This window comes from Vipera berus (genome assembly GCF_964194415.1).
Source record: "Vipera berus genome assembly, chromosome: 2".
NCBI lineage: Eukaryota > Metazoa > Chordata > Lepidosauria > Squamata > Viperidae > Vipera > Vipera berus.
The window spans coordinates 11,495,932-11,511,053 of record NC_138203.1 but is presented as its reverse complement, the minus strand read 5'-3'; the positions used below and the strand labels follow the sequence as shown (position 1 = coordinate 11,511,053).

Genomic DNA, 15,122 nt, shown 5'->3' with positions numbered 1-15,122 from the left:
GGGACATACCATACCCACAACCAGCAAGATTCCTAGCAAGATTCCTAGAGGGGCCCACCTGGACTAAGGACACACAGGAAATAGCCTCAAACAGGAACAGGAAATAACCAAACAATAGAGTCCAGGGGGTATAAAAAAAACACTACCCACATGCGGTCAGTCCTTTTTTCTGGATCTATCTTCATGTCTGGCTTTCCTCTGCAATAAACTGTAACCCTCTTCCCAAAGCAGTCGCCATGTTGTTTATCCCCGGCTTGGATGGAACTAGGATGAAGACTTTTCTTCCAACACAACCAAGCCAGGCCGTGCTTTGTAGGACCTGCATAGCCAAATTCCAACTTGGAGCCAATTCTAGTGACTCTATCCGAGAGATGTGAGCATGTTCCTCACAGCAGTCCTGCTGATGTTCCTTCCCACTTCGAAGGAGGCACCAGGTCCCCTTGAGCAGGGCTGCCGGTCGGCTCTCTGCAGACTTACTTACCTTTGCTGCTCTTTTCACCCTGAGGTGGTCCTTAATAAAGGCTCTGTCAAAATTCATACTTTGTTTTCAGGGGATTTCCCCAGTTTTGTCACTTGGGGCTTCTCCAAAATTCAGGGGAAATCCTGGAGGCTCCAGTCAGAGGCTGCCTAAGTTGGGTGGTTCCTCTCGTTCCAAGCGGTGGCTGAGCAATGCCAGCTCCCACTGAAAGCCAGCAGGGCCCACCAGGTGCCAAGCGTGGGCAAGGAGGCCCTTCCTTGCTGAGGTGGGGAGCAGCACTCGGAGCACTCCAGAGCAATTGGAAGGGAGACAAGGGCGTGGTGAGACAATCTCCCCCCCCCCGCCCCATCCAGATCACATTCGCCATTTCCATAAGGCAAAAAAACCAGTGGTGCGACCTCCACCATCTGTTGGGGCTTCAGTGGCCAGAATTGGGCCTTTCCCCCTTGTCTTCTCCCTTCAAAGGAAGGAAGTGACTTGCTCGGTAGCTTAATTGCTCTACCATTCCATGATTCCCCTGCTTGCAGTAAATTGCTTCTGCTAAGATGATTATGTGCATCCTCGTAAACTGCACAGTAGATTCTTCACATTTGTCTGTTGAAACCTAACTGGCAATTTCTCGCAGTTAGTCCAGCCTTTGTGTCTTTGGGTCCTCTGCTTCCTCAAACCGCACCCCTTACCAGCACTGATGATGTTACCTAGTTTGGGTAATGAAACATCTGCAAGGAAACAACCAAGCTCAGATTCCTCTTCTTTGTCTGGATATCTGCGCTTTTCTCCTTGTCAAGAACTTGAGGGATCTTAACAGAATAACAGAGTTGGAAGTTCTAGTCCAAACCCCTGCTCAAGCAAGAGACTATACCCTGCCTATACCATTTCAGACAAATGGCTATCCAGTCTCTTCTTAAAAACGTCCAGTGATGAAGCAGCCATAACCCCAGGAGGCAAGCCGTTCCATTGATTGTTTTCACTGTCAGGAAATTCCTCCTTCGTTCCAGCTTGCTTCTCTCTTCGATAAGCTCCCATCTCTTGCTTCCTGTCCTGCCTTCAGGTGCTTTGGAGAACAGGTTGACTGAATCACCTGGAGTTGCATGTCTTCTGAGGCTGCCTAAATCTGTCTTTGTTTCTTGGCCTTCGTTCTTCTTTGCCCAGCTCTGATGCTCCTATTCTTGCCAGCTCCTGAGCCCCTTTCAGCTGGTGCTGTGGGGTGCCCCTCCCCACCCTCTTCTTCCCAGAGCTGCAGTCTGGATGTTTGGGAGTCAGATGGGGGGGGGAATCATTTTGAGCTTCTCTGTTCTCTTACCTGGACCAGAGAGGAAGCCCAGCTGCAGGTGAGCTGCCTTCTCACCTGATGGCGAAGAGTGACGGGTGGAGTCAGGCTATCCAGGGGAAGTTCCATTCCCCTGCACATCCCAGGAGCTCTTCTTCCACTGAAAGCAGGTGCTTGCCGCTGGGGGAACGCCCCCCCCCCCCTTTGAATACTTCTTGTGGCACAGAAGAACTATTTGCAGTGGGCAGAGAGGGCTGTCTCAATGCCTCCATTCCTGGAGAGGTCAGAAGGGTCCCTGGTGTCCATGTGTGGCTGCCCCCCCCCAGTGGGAGGATTGTGATGTGCACCACATGGGGGAAAACTCAGATTCTGGGGGTGGGGGTGGGGATTCTCTGCAAGCATCTGTCACTCTGCAGAAGCCCCTAAAAGGTTTGAGGCCTGCCCTTCTGGAGGAACAGTTCTTCCCACCCCCACCCACCCCCATTGCACTGTGCCCAGCAGCTGCCATCTTTGGCAAAAGGTTTGTTTGCACAGGCTCCTCTGTCCATCCATCTGGGAAGAAGACCAGCTGGGGTCAAGCGGTCTTCTGGATGGGGGTTTTAGAAATCAGGGAGTTCCTTGCCCTGAACACGCCCTTTGCCTTGGCTTTGGCTTCTTTCAAGAACGTAAGGATCCATTTTTACATTCTAGCTTGAACACATTTTGTGTATGCTTTGTGTGCATCTCTCTGTCTGGATATTTTTTTTTACAGAATACAATGTTATACAATATCAGGTTCTTTCTTCTTTTTTAATTTTTTTTAAAAAGATTCTTATTTGTATTTATTGTAGCTGAGTATTGGATGTGGATCAAATGTCTTTGCTAGAGCATGAACGATAAATAATTCAGTGAAATATCTCCAGCCCTAGATGGATCAGCGGGGCCAGGTGGGGCTCAGCCCCAGTGGTGGGATTCAGCCTGTTCGCACCAGCAGAACCAGTAGTTAATTTTTTGTTGCCCAGGCCCAGAATGGACTTCCGGAAGCGGCATCACACACAGAGAACTGGTTGTTCACCTATTTGAATCCCACCACTGCTCAGCCCTGATAACTTTCTGTGGAACCCGGCTGGGGGTTTCACCAGACCACCCAACTCGCCTTTCTGGGGGAGGGGGCAAAGGTCCAGCTTTGGAGGGGGGCTGGCAGTCAGGGTCCACCACAGAAGGGGGGCCCTGGTCCACATTTCTACATGGGGCTCCGTGTGTGGGGTGGCCATCCCAGCCTTCCTTCTGCTGCCCAGGAATGAGGCTGCACGGGGGCCTTTGAGTTGCAAGCCAAAAAAGTTGGGATCAAAGCAATACATTTGTTTTCTCGGATTTAAATGTGAGCGATATTTCGCTTTCACTAAATACAATTACGTACATTTGATGCTTCCCATGGAGTACGAGCTCTCCCCATTTCTAACCAGAAACATGGCCACGTAGGGGGAATTTTTAGAGACCCTCGGGAGCCCCCCCCCGGGGAGCTCTGCTGTCAGCCACGGGGTGGGTGGGGGGGTTGCGGGAGAGCGCCAGCGCAGAGGGACAGAAGAGCAGCTGATCCAAGGGGGTTCCTCTTGCCTTTTCTCTTGGCAGTCATCTACATCTGCGGCCCCCTGGAGATGCTTCACCAAGTCATGCGTCGGGCCCAGTCGGAGGGCATGACCAACGGTGACTACGTCTTCTTCTATGTGGACGTCTTTGGAGAGAGCCTGCAGGGGGACGGGCACCAGGGGGCTGCCAAGCCTTGGCAGAGCAAGGAGGGCCAGGACTCGGGCACCCTGCGGGAGGCCTTCCAGGTCAGCCCAGTAGCCGGAGAAAGGAGCCTGCACCCTTGGACACCAAAGCGTGGGGAGGGCTGAAGTGGAGCAGCAAGGGATGCAGAGGCTGCCATCTTGGGGGAAGGAAGGGCCTCTGGCCTTTTGAGGGCCTGGGCTGGGGAGGAGGGAACCCCCCCCAGCTGCTCTTCTGGAAACCCGATGCTGAGTGGCTGGCTCTACCCTCAAGGACAACGGTTCAGAGACTGTGTCTGTCTGTATAGGGCTGGGGTGGGGTGAAGCCTCCTCCTCCCCTGCAGTTTTGGGACCCTTATCTCCTTCTCTGCTCTTGGGATCTCTCCCTGGGGCTGGGCCCTCTCTTACTCAGAGGGGAAGGACTTGTGGGTCCCAGCCCTCTAAGCAAGGAGCTGTGCGTGTCTCTTTTCTGGCCAGGGCCCGGCAGGAACTCAATGGCTAGAAAAGCTGAGGTGCCCAGTGTGGAGTGCCAGAGGGGATGCATGGGGGGGGTAGTGGTGGTCCACCACTTGCTACCCAGTCTGTGCATAAACCCCCAGCAGCCTATTCTGGCGCCTCCTCTGCTCGCTGCAAGGGAGAAGCAAGGATCCCAGATCTCTTCCGTAAGAGGAGCTTAGAGGGGCACGGATTGGGGGGGCGGGCAGGGGCGAGGACAGGAATTCAACCCTTTGCTGCAGGGTGGGGGTAGGCATGCTGTGGGGGAGCAGAACAGAAGCCCCTGCAGAGCAGCCAGCTTCAGACCCTGAGCTGCTTTTATTGCCTGGGTGTCTGTGGCCCTGAGCAGCCAACCAGGCCTCTACCTGGCCAATATCAGCTTGCCTCAAAATGTGTGTGTGTGTGTGGCGGGGGGGGGAGGGTGTATGTGTAAAGCCAAACCTTGCTGGAAGTGCAGACTGGCTTCTTTGCCCCTTCCTCTCAGCTACTTCCAAATGCAAGTCTGGAGCATGTCTCTGCCCCTCCCCCCCAAAAGAGGCTGCAGGCTTTGCAGAAATGCTCAGGAGCAGATGGGGAGAGGCAGGATGGGCAAGGGAGGGGGGAGGCCAGTGCCTGAGGCAAGGGGGGGGCCACATACAGCCCCCAGAGGTTGCAAAGCCCCCACCTATTAGCTGTGCCAGCAAGGGCAGATGGGCGTCATCTTGCAGCCTGGTGTGAGATTTCCAGACAGCTACGTGCAGGAAGCACGGTGTGTGTGTGTGTGTGTGTGTGTGTGTGTGTGTGTGAGAGAGAGAGAGAGAGAGAGAGAGAGAGAGAGAGAGAGAGAGAGAGAGAGAGAGAGAGAGAGAGAGATTGCAGAGAGGGAAAAGGCTGGTGCCTCACCAGCAGGGGCACATGGGCTCCCGTGTCCCTCAGCCAATGGCTTTTCTTGCAGACGGTGCTGGTGATCACCTACCATGAGCCCCAAACTTCTGAGTACCGAAACTTCCAGAACCAGGTGATCCTGAGGGCTCGCCAGCACTATCAGGTGGAGCTCAGTGATTCACTGGTAAGCCCCCTCCCATCCCTCTGGCACCCCTTCCCCCTCTCTTGAGCTTCTAGCTGGGCAAGAGGACTCCCCCACAGCCAAAGCCTCTGACAGAAAGGAAGGCTGCCTGGAGGCTGACCAGGGCAAGCTCTCCTCCCACGCAGAGTGATGCTGGGCCAGCACAGGTAGCCTTGGCACAGAGCAACTGGCCATACGCATCTTCCCAGAATGAAAGCCGGTGGGATGGTTCCCAGCCTGCTTGGGAAGGTGGCTGGTAGCAGGGCTGGCCTCAGCCTTCGCTGTTTTGGGAGAAGCACTCTCTGTCCCTTGGCCTGCTGTAGCTTTGCATGGGAAGGAGGGGTGCGTCACCCAGTGAGCAGCAGCTCCTTGGGGTACTTAGGGCTTGAGGTCATTCCGGGGCTTCCCGAGTACGGATTGAACCACTGACACTGTAACAGGGTCCCATCTCCGTTTCCGGGTCCTGGCTGAAGGGAGCAGAGAAACTGCCTGGCTCCGGAGCTCCTTTCCCGATGCATTAAGGTAGCTGGGTTTGGTGCAGCTGCTTTGAGGGTCTGCCCAAAGCGTGGTGCCCCATTTCGGCTGGAGCTGTCAGCCAAATTGCTGGAAGCAGCTGCAGCAACCCTGGGGAGGACTTGACTGCTTCGTGGCCTTAGGAACCTCGCACAAACACTAACCTGCTGTGCAGAGGGCTCCCTCCAGCAAGCGCAGGAAATTAGGAGGCAAGGCGTTCGAATGAGTCCGCACACTCACTCACGCGCTCTCGTTGTTGGTGGTGGTGGGGGGAAGGGGAGGGAGGGAGGGAGAAAATCCCCTCTGCAAGTTGTCTAGTCCCTCCCCAGCTGGTGTCTTTCCAGGCATTTGTGCCAGACCCTCCAGCCTTTTTCTCTCTTCTCCCTCTCCCAAGGATTGTCTACAGGTTTCTGTCCTTTTCACCCCCTTGGGTGTGATGGCCTCTACTAGGAGTAGCGGGAGACACATGGGTTGTATGTTATGACAATCCAAAGTTGCAGTGTAGAGCTTTCCAAATAGTCCAGGCAGACCCTCCCCCCCCGTCTGTGAGCATGAAAGCCCAGAAAATGAATGGGATCCTTCCCCACCAAAGGTGCCCCTTGGTGGAGGTCTCCAGAGCGGGATCCAGAGAGTTTTGCCTCCCACTTTGAGGGGGGGGGGGAGTCTCAGCTGGCAGAGGAAGCCCTGAATGTGGGGGTGGAAGGGTCTTTCTTGGCCTCCTCGGCCTCTGCTTGCAGCAAGCTTTGAGAAGCTGAAGGGGGACCACCACAAGCTATGGGCTGCCTGGAGGAGAGAAGCCACAGTGGAACCTCTTCAGGACCTCTTCAGGACCTACAGCCAGCCAAGCCAAATCTGGGGGGCTGGGGAAGGGAGGGAACTCCCAATTGGTCCAGGCAGCCACTAGTCTGAGGGCCTGGGCAGAAGCGGGAGGGGTGTATGTGTGTGTCACACCCATCCTCCTAGGCTGAGGGCAGAGGTCTCTGCCCAACTTCTGCCTGCAATGGCACAGGAATTACCATCAACTACCATCAACTAGGCGCATGGCTACCCTCGTCCAAAGCAGGGCTGTGAGTAGGTTCCGCTCTGAAGGCTGTTCTGTACTGGGCAACTGGAGCTGCCCCCAAGATAAGCTTCACTATGCCCATCCTGATTGGCATGGGAGGAGGAGTGTTCTTCCGGAAAGAGAACCAGCCTTGCCCTCTTGAGCTACTAGCATGGAGGAATAGCCTGCCCCCCCCCACTGCCCAGATGACTGGCGCCTCCTAGGGAGAAGTGTTTGGCCTGGAAGCCCTCTGATAGAGCAGGTGCCTCTCAAGGGCCACCACTGGAGGGGGGGGGGGAATCATAGAGTCCCCTTCTGAAAGAGGTGGGTGAAAGTAATTAACCTTTTCCTTCGGGGGGGGGGAGAACAGCAGGAACCCCTTTTTACCAGGCTTCGGAAGCCACTCTGGGTGCAGACAGGAAATAGTGGCCACCTCCCACGCACATCCTGCCCCCTCCCCACAGGGCTGCTTCTATTTTTAGGCTCCCCTCCCCATTTTCTATGTCGTTTCCCAGGAACCCACAGGCAGGCAGAAAAAGGCATTAAGGAGAAGGGGGGCTGCATTCACACCTCTCACTGTTCACTCAGCAAGCCTGTTTCCAGATTGGCTGTTCACCTGTTGACCAACCCACTGGCTAAACAGCTGGGCCTGCTCATTGGCGGCCTCCAAGCACGGAGGAGTCCGCAGGACCTGCTGGCTGCATTCAGCCCCCTGAGGGGTCTGCAGCAGTGAACCCCCCATCGACTGCCACCTTCTGGGCCTTTTACAGCAAGAACCTTGAAGCACCCAGTTGTGGTTCAGCTGAGCCCAGCCTGTTGGGTGAACCCAGCTAGGGAGGGACACTGGAGACTGGTTCCTCCCACAGAGGGCTGTGGGGCCCAGGAAGACAGCAGGCTAAAGACTCTTCAGGCTATGGGTTGCCGGCAAAAGCTAAGCTCACAACCGGAGCTGTTCCTAGTCTCCTTTGGGGCAGCGGAAAGATTTCGCTGCCCTTTTCTGAAATAGACAATTTCATGTTTTCTACCCTGAAATAAGAGTAAAACATCCCTAGTTCTAGCCTCTGGATCAAAGGGCCTGCAGTCACCGGCTCCCTCCTGACCACAGGGATGCACTGGAGGAGAGGCTCCTTTGCCCAGGTTGCAAGTGGGCCCCTCTGTCTCCAAGCAGAGAAGGGCTCCTGTGTTCTGGCATTTAGAAATGTTTGCTTGCTGTTGATTGGGACCACGGGGAATTTGGAGTATCTGGAGTTACCTCACAACTGGTGCCAGGTTAAATTCCTGCTGCCTTCCTAGACAAGGGGGTCTTCCCAAGGGTGGGCCCTTCAGCTGTGTGGCTCTCCTAGTCTCTGGTTAGAAGGAGGTGCCTCGAAGGGCACTGAGCAATGCCTCTGTCTCCCTCTTTGGCTCCTCCACAACAGAAAAACCTGGTGGCGGGCTGCTTCTACGACGGGCTGTTCCTTTACGCCCTGGCCTTGAACGAGACCCTCCATGAGGGCGACACAAAGCTTAACAACAGCCGCATCCTGGAGAAGATGAAGGGGCGCAGGTTCCAGGGTACGGGGGTTGCAAGGAGGGGGGGCTCCCAGACCCAGGGCGAGGCTGAAGATCGTACAAAAGAGATCTTAGAAGGTCTTCCTTATTAGGTGGTCGGGGGGGGGGGCTGGAATGGCTGGAGGGGAGGTCCAGGTTTGGGGCCCAGACTCGCCTGGGTGAGGTGTCCTGGGTGAGGTGACCTGTCCCCAGCTCCATCTACGAGGGTGACAGTGCTGCTGGCCCCAACTGCTCCTAGGGGCCTGACCCAAACGTGTAGTCACTTTTGCTCCTCCAGGCATCACTGGGATTGTGAGCATGGATCAGAACAATGACCGCGACACAGACTTCAATCTGTGGGCCATGGTGGAGGGGGATAGCGGCGAGTACCAGGTAGGCTGGAGCCCCCCAGCAATCCCTAACCGTAGACCACCCAGCAACCCAGTTCTCCCTTGCCAGGAGACACCAGGCCTTCTCTCCTGGAGGGAGAAAGTCTGGGGCAATCATCCCCCTCCATTTTCCTGGCCGGAGGGGGGGGGGTGAAGAACAGCAACATCTGGCCAGGTGAGCCAAAGGCTTTCTGCCCACAGGTGGTGGGACACTACGTGGGATCGGACAAGCAGTTGAAGTGGCTGGGGCCCATCCACTGGGTGAAGGGGCAACCGCCTCTCGATAACCCCCCCTGTTTTGACATGGATGACCCCTCCTGTGACAAAAGTGGGTGTCTGTGGACTTGCTGCCCGAAGAAAGCTGGGGGAGAGACAGGGTTCCCTTGACCCTGGGAGAGCTTGGGAGAAAGACCACCCTCAAGGACACCCAGCTGCCTTCCTGTGCCCTTCAGGGTGCCTTCCTGGGTGCGGCTGGTAGGCAGAGCCCCTCCCTGATTTGCTGTGTCCTTGCAGGTGAACTCAGCACCCTGGCGATCCTAGCCCTGGGGGCCGGACTCACCTTCATCATGTTTGGGGTTTCCAGCTTCCTGATCTTCAGGTGCCTGAGCAAACTCTTTGGGGGCGGGGCAAGAAAGGGTGGTGCCCCGGCCAGATAGGCCGTGTGCAGCCCAGGAGGAGGAGGAGGAGGAAGAGGAGGAGGAGGAGGTCGTTGTTGCAGTGACCACCTGTGTGATGTGTGGTCAAAGGCAGTTTGGGCTTAGCCAAGTGCTTCCTCCTCAGCCTTTGGTGGAGGCTGGGCTGCCCCAGAAGGGCCTCCACAACCTCTGAGAGAAGTTTATACAGTGGGCTAAACCAGAGAAAGGTCTGGCTGTTCACATATGCCAGGTTGCCCGGGGTGAACCGGCTGGTCCTTTGTGTTCTTGGTTGGCTCTAGGGCTGGGGTGCAGTAGGTGCCTCAGGCCACAGCAGTTTAGGCTCTTGCACTGCGGACTCAGCCATGAGTCCAGGCTGGGTCCAATTGCAGGGCACTTTGGGCGGGGGGGCTGGTGGCCTATGGCTGGGTCAGGAAGCTCAGGAGCTGCTCTGGCTCTTGGTAGGAAGCTGATGCTGGAGAAGGAGCTGGCCAGCATGCTGTGGCGGATACGCTGGGAGGACCTACAGTTTGGGGGCTCAGAGCGCTGCCACAAGGGGGCAGGCAGCCGACTCACTCTCTCACTGGTAGGTACTGTGGGGTGCCCACAGAGGATCCTTCCAAGGCCCAGCTCCCCCCCCACCTGTTCCCCAACCCCTCAGCTTTGATGGGGCCCTTTCCCCCTCCTGCCCACTAGGCCTCAGTTGGCTGTGACTCTCTGCCTTGGCTTCTCTCCAGCGCGGCTCCAGTTATGGTTCCCTCATGACGGCCCATGGGAAGTACCAGATCTTTGCCAACACAGGACTCTTCAAGGTGAGCCCCCTCCGTCCCCCTCCCAAGCCCCAGCTGTGTGGGAGGCCCAGCCAGCTCACGCCCCTCCCCCGCTCTTCTCTTGCCTTCCAGGGAAACGTGGTGGCCATTAAACATGTCAATAAGAAACGGATTGAGCTGACGAGGCAGGTGCTCTTTGAGCTCAAGCACGTATGTACTGGGGGGGCGGGGCTGACTGCTCTGGGGGTCTTGTGGAGGGTGGAAGCCTCTGCTGCAGGGACTGCCAGGCAGGAAGACACTGGCAGTGGCCTCCGCTCCACTGGTCCACACTCGCTGCCCCATAGATGCGGGATATTCAGTTCAACCACCTGACCCGGTTCATCGGGGCCTGCATTGACCCGCCCAACATCTGCATCGTGACTGAGTACTGTCCTCGTGGCAGTTTGCAGGTGAGACAGCTGTCCAGTATGGCGGGGCAGGGGGCAGGGCTTCCCCTGCTGGGCCATAGCCAAAGCTGACCTGTGCCCCTCCTCGGCCTGCCAGGACATTCTGGAGAACGAGAGCATCAATCTGGACTGGATGTTCCGCTACTCTCTCATCAACGACATTGTCAAGGTGAGGAAAGGGGCTTCTGGCACTCGAGCGAAGGGATTGCAGGGGGGGGGGCTGCCATGTTGTGTTCCCCACCCCAGGACTCCTCCTCTCTGCAAGCTTCTCCAGGCTTCTGGCTGGGCATCCTAGGGACCCCCACGTTCCCCCCCCATTGAGATGGGGCTCAACCTCAAGTGGGCCTCCCTTCATCCTTTGGGGACCTCCTTCTACACTCAGCAGCTACTTGTCCCCTCTCTCCCCTCCTGCCCCACACAGGGCATGGCCTTTCTGCACAACAGCATCATTGGCTACCATGGCAGCCTCAAGTCCTCCAACTGCGTGGTGGACAGCCGCTTCGTGCTCAAAATCACAGATTATGGTCTGGCCAGCTTCCGTCAGGGCCATGAGAGTGAGGGCAGCCATGCGCTCTATGCCAGTGAGTGCCCAGCAAGCCCCCCTAGAGCCTGGTCTCCTTCCCATCCCCTGGGGAAGCCTGAGCCCTGTGCCCCCCTGACCCCAGACTCTCCGGCTCCTGCTTCAGAGAAGCTATGGACGGCTCCAGAGCTGCTGCAGAAGGGGACCCTGCACCTGCTCCCCCCGGCCATGCAGAAGGCAGACGTGTACAGCTTTGGGATCATCCTGCAGGAGATTGCATTGCGCAGCAGCGCCTTCTACGTGGAGGGCATAGAGCTCAGTCCCAAGGGTGAGAAGGGGCCAGGGGTCTGAGCAGAAGCCTACAGCCCGGGAGCCTAGCAAATGCCAGCCCTGCCTGCCTACAGCTTGCACTGACAGGAAGCGGGATGCTGCTTAGCCCAAAGAGGATAAGGAAAGATCAGCAGCGGAGGCTGTCTGTCTCTCCCTCCTGCCATGCCCTGCATTGACTTCTTGCAGCTGAGGAGTCCTCCAGCCTGGATGGGTTCAGCAGTGGGGCCGGCCCTCTAGCAGTGGTAATGTCTATGGGTAGTAATGTCTATGGGTTCCTCGGAGAGGTACTGCCTGGAGCCCCTCCAAGGGGAGCAACTATCGGGATGCAATTACATCTTCAGGGGCTCCCCAGAGAGCAGGGAAGGGCTTCTCACCCAGGGACCCCCCCAGAGGTATCCCCAGCCCACATCCAGCCTGTTCCAACAGCTCATCCGGGTTCTGGCTGCCATGGCCACACCTGGGTGGAGCGAGAGGATGGTACTGCCTGAATTCAAGATGGAGGCTTCCACACCAGAGAATGGTAAAGGGGTGATGCTGCTGCCTGTGCCATTGGCTAGGTTCTGCTGCTTGTGATGACGCAGGTTTGACCCTGTGACCTCTGTCTTTCCAGTCTCCCCGCTCATCCTCATCCTCCACCACCCCTCAGGATTGCCATGTTCACTTCTCTCTCCTCATTGCCCCAGCAGCCAGTCACCATCTTCCCACACAAGTCAGCTGCGCCTCCATCCCATCATCCCCACATTCACTCCTGTGCATTCCACCCCACTCCTCCCCACCAGAGATTGTGCAGAAGGTGTGCAACAGCCAGCCACCCTACTTCCGGCCCACCATCAACACCCGCCTGCATAGCGAGGAGCTAGGTGTCCTGATGGAACGCTGCTGGGCTCAGCACCCGGCCGAGCGCCCAGATTTTGCCCAGATTAAAGTCTTTGTCCGGCGATTCAACAGGTAAAGTATTCTTCTCCCATCGTAGGGGATTGGGAGCAGTGGTGGCAGCAAGAGACCTGCTTCAGCTTATGCCCCTCTGGGTGGGGAAGCGCAGAAGGTCTCCTCCCCACACAGCCTTGGAGAACCTCTCAGGGGTGTAGGCAATGTTGTCTTCTCATGAGATGCACGTGTACCTCAAGAAGGCTCAAGTTGGCCCTGGAGAGAATCTCCCTCTATTCCTATCAAACATGGGCTGAGAGTCTCCATGGGGAGTCCCCCAAAAGCCTGTGGCTTCTGCTGGATCCCTGAGACAAAGTGGCCACAGGATGAGTGTGTGGTATCCAGGAGAAGCTCACTGTGGCAGAAAATGAATCTGGCTGTGGGAAAGGAGGGTCTCCCAGACTGGGCCCAGGCCCCAAATCTAGCCAGCTTGGCTCTCTGAGGCACTTCTGTGGCTCAGCTGACAGATAGCTCCCCCTCCGTCCAAGAGGCAGGCACTCTTCCCACCTACAGGATTCAAGGATGGGCTGTCTGGAGGTCAGGGGTGGGGGGTGGGGGGTAGGGGATAGATACAGAAGCTGACTCCAGCTGGGCAGATGCTCCCTTAGCCTTGGGGAGGAGGTTCAGTCCCCAACCTGCAGAGTATTGCCTATCGTCCAAAGGCTTCAGAGTGAGGGTTTCAGGCGTGGGGGAAGTAATGGCACAGCACCCGCCATGCCCTGGCTCCATTCCCCTCACCCTGCCTACACCACTGTGGACCCTGCCCTCCCCCTCTGCCTCAGGGAAGGAAGCACCAGCATTCTGGACAACCTGTTGTCACGCATGGAGCAGTATGCCAACAACCTGGAAAAGCTGGTGGAAGAGCGCACGCAGGCCTACCTGGAGGAGAAGCGCAAGGCAGAGAACCTACTCTACCAGATCCTGCCCCAGTGAGTCCAGCCCCCGTATGCCTCCCTCCAGGGCTCTGTAGCTTGAGGCCATCTCCCACTTGGAGGGTCAGCAGCTCCTGTCCTTTCTATTCCACAGTTCGGTGGCCGAGCAGCTGAAGCGGGGTGAGACAGTGCAGGCTGAAGCCTTCGATTGTGTCACCATCTACTTCAGCGACATTGTAGGGTTCACCTCCTTGTCAGCAGAGAGCACTCCTATGCAGGTAGGCTGCAGCATGGGCGGGCGGGCAGTATCTTGCATGTCTGAAATGGATGTGGCTGACTCTAGTCCTTCTTGGTTTGTGCTTGGAAAAGTCTCCTCCACACAGCCCACCCCCTGGCTGAAGCAGGTCCAAGGACAGATGCCCGCTCTACAGCTTTCCCATGACTGTGAGGCGCTCCCTGGTTCCTCCGCTTAAGAGTTGGGCTATGGCTTGTTTTCTTCACCCAATGTAGATATGGAGCCGTGTCCTTCTTGCATGTGGTGCTGCAACCAAACATGGCTGGCACATTACAGAAGACTAGAACTTATCTACCAGTTGCTGAAAAAAGTGGAATGGCTATGTTAACATGCCAGGCCTCCAGAAACTCTGGAAGTTAAATGTTCTCTGATAGTCCAGATGAGAGGGAAGGGGAGGGAAGAGGGAGGTAGGTCTGGAGACGCCTCTTTTGACCAGAGTGAATGTGGAGGGTTACATGGCACAGAGTCAAGGTAGGTATATTCTGAATTTTTGACATGCTGAGCCCGTTCACCATCACTGATCTATGATTATGACCATGGCTGATAGAGTTAAGTTTCCATGTTCTTACAAAAGGGTTTAGGATGATTATGAATCAGGCTGCTACTTTTACATTCTCCTGTGGGTCATTGCTTTGGCATAACGTATTACATGGACACAGCAATCAAGATTCACTGCAGGTTTTGGGTATTGTGTCAACACAGCTATTGGGAAGCAGAGGAAAGGCAGAGCTTGCTATTAATTACACTCCCAATGTTCACTTATCCTTTCTGCGGGGCACGAGTGTGGGGTCCCAATTTGGCCCTTCTTGTTCAACTTCGTCAATTGGTCTTTACTCACTTTCCCATCCGCCCTGGTTGTTTGCAAGCACTGCCATGCCACAGTCGCATCTGGTCTTGCCCCTGGCGGTCAACTGCTCTTGCTAGATTAGACTCCCTCCACCTGCCCAGCCAGCTCACCCCTCTCTCCTTATCTCAATCACCAGGTGGTGACACTCCTCAATGACCTCTACACTTGCTTCGATGCCATCATAGACAATTTTGATGTCTACAAGGTAAGCTTTGCTGGGATGGGAGGGGGTGTCTTCCTGGCTGACGCCCAGCTCAAAGCAGTGCTGCAGGGAGGGCCACCCCCAGTTCACCCTGCTCCTTGGCCCTGGCCATAGGTGGAGACCATTGGTGATGCCTACATGGTGGTGTCCGGCCTGCCTGTTCGAAATGGCAAGCTCCACGCCCACGAGATCGTCCGCATGGCCCTCGCACTCCTGGAAGCTGTGAAGACCTTTCGCATCCGGCACCGTCCCAGTGAGCAGTTGTGCCTGCGCATCGGGGTCCACTCTGGTGAGTGAGGCAGGCAAGCACGGTCTACCTTTCCTGAGCATGCACAAAGCACTAGCGGTTCAGCTGTCCTCTTCTACCTCACTGCAGGGCCAGTGTGTGCGGGAGTGGTGGGCCTCAAGATGCCACGCTACTGCCTCTTTGGGGACACGGTCAACACGGCTTCACGTATGGAGTCCAATGGCGAGGGTGAGATTACCCCCCCCCCAAATGCTCTTTATGTAGGGCCGGTGTATCCTTACCTCCCCTCCCTTGGACCTGGCTATGGTGCTTCTCCCTACCCGGACTTTTTCCAGCCTCCCCCACCCCAGCTTCCTTGTGAACTCTTTCCCCTTCGGTAGATGCTCCAGTGGGATGCAATCCAGTCCAGCTGTGCCCCATTTCTGGGAGGCTGAGGGACTGAGACCTTGCTTCTCCTTGAGGGCCTCCTGAAGGCAAGAGGGGCCCCATCAGGAACAGTTAAAGCTTCACTAGTTTAGGCGAAT

General features: G+C 56.4%; 1 protein-coding gene across 3 annotated transcripts in view; it reads left to right on the top strand.

The window, feature by feature from the left end:
- The window catches only part of NPR2 (natriuretic peptide receptor 2), a 36,306-nt gene that overhangs the window by 20,714 nt on the left and 470 nt on the right, over window positions 1–15,122 (top strand). For 2 of the 3 annotated variants that reach the window (XM_081315660.1, XM_081315658.1), the window contains exons 2-20: window positions 3,360–3,562; window positions 4,926–5,039; window positions 8,010–8,145; window positions 8,420–8,514; window positions 8,712–8,838; window positions 9,024–9,108; window positions 9,608–9,728; window positions 9,880–9,954; window positions 10,045–10,122; window positions 10,257–10,361; window positions 10,456–10,527; window positions 10,780–10,939; window positions 11,045–11,206; window positions 11,988–12,156; window positions 12,918–13,064; window positions 13,162–13,285; window positions 14,286–14,354; window positions 14,466–14,640; window positions 14,728–14,826. In XM_081315660.1, the coding sequence (XP_081171786.1) occupies window positions 3,360–3,562; window positions 4,926–5,039; window positions 8,010–8,145; window positions 8,420–8,514; window positions 8,712–8,838; window positions 9,024–9,108; window positions 9,608–9,728; window positions 9,880–9,954; window positions 10,045–10,122; window positions 10,257–10,361; window positions 10,456–10,527; window positions 10,780–10,939; window positions 11,045–11,206; window positions 11,988–12,156; window positions 12,918–13,064; window positions 13,162–13,285; window positions 14,286–14,354; window positions 14,466–14,640; window positions 14,728–14,826 (2,316 nt within the window). Of the gene's footprint in view, window positions 1–3,359; window positions 3,563–4,925; window positions 5,040–8,009; window positions 8,146–8,419; window positions 8,515–8,711; window positions 8,839–9,023; window positions 9,109–9,607; window positions 9,729–9,879; window positions 10,123–10,256; window positions 10,362–10,455; window positions 10,528–10,779; window positions 10,940–11,044; window positions 11,207–11,987; window positions 12,157–12,917; window positions 13,065–13,161; window positions 13,286–14,285; window positions 14,355–14,465; window positions 14,641–14,727; window positions 14,827–15,122 lie in introns of all 3 variants that reach the window. The other variant, XM_081315659.1, reaches the window with a different exon arrangement.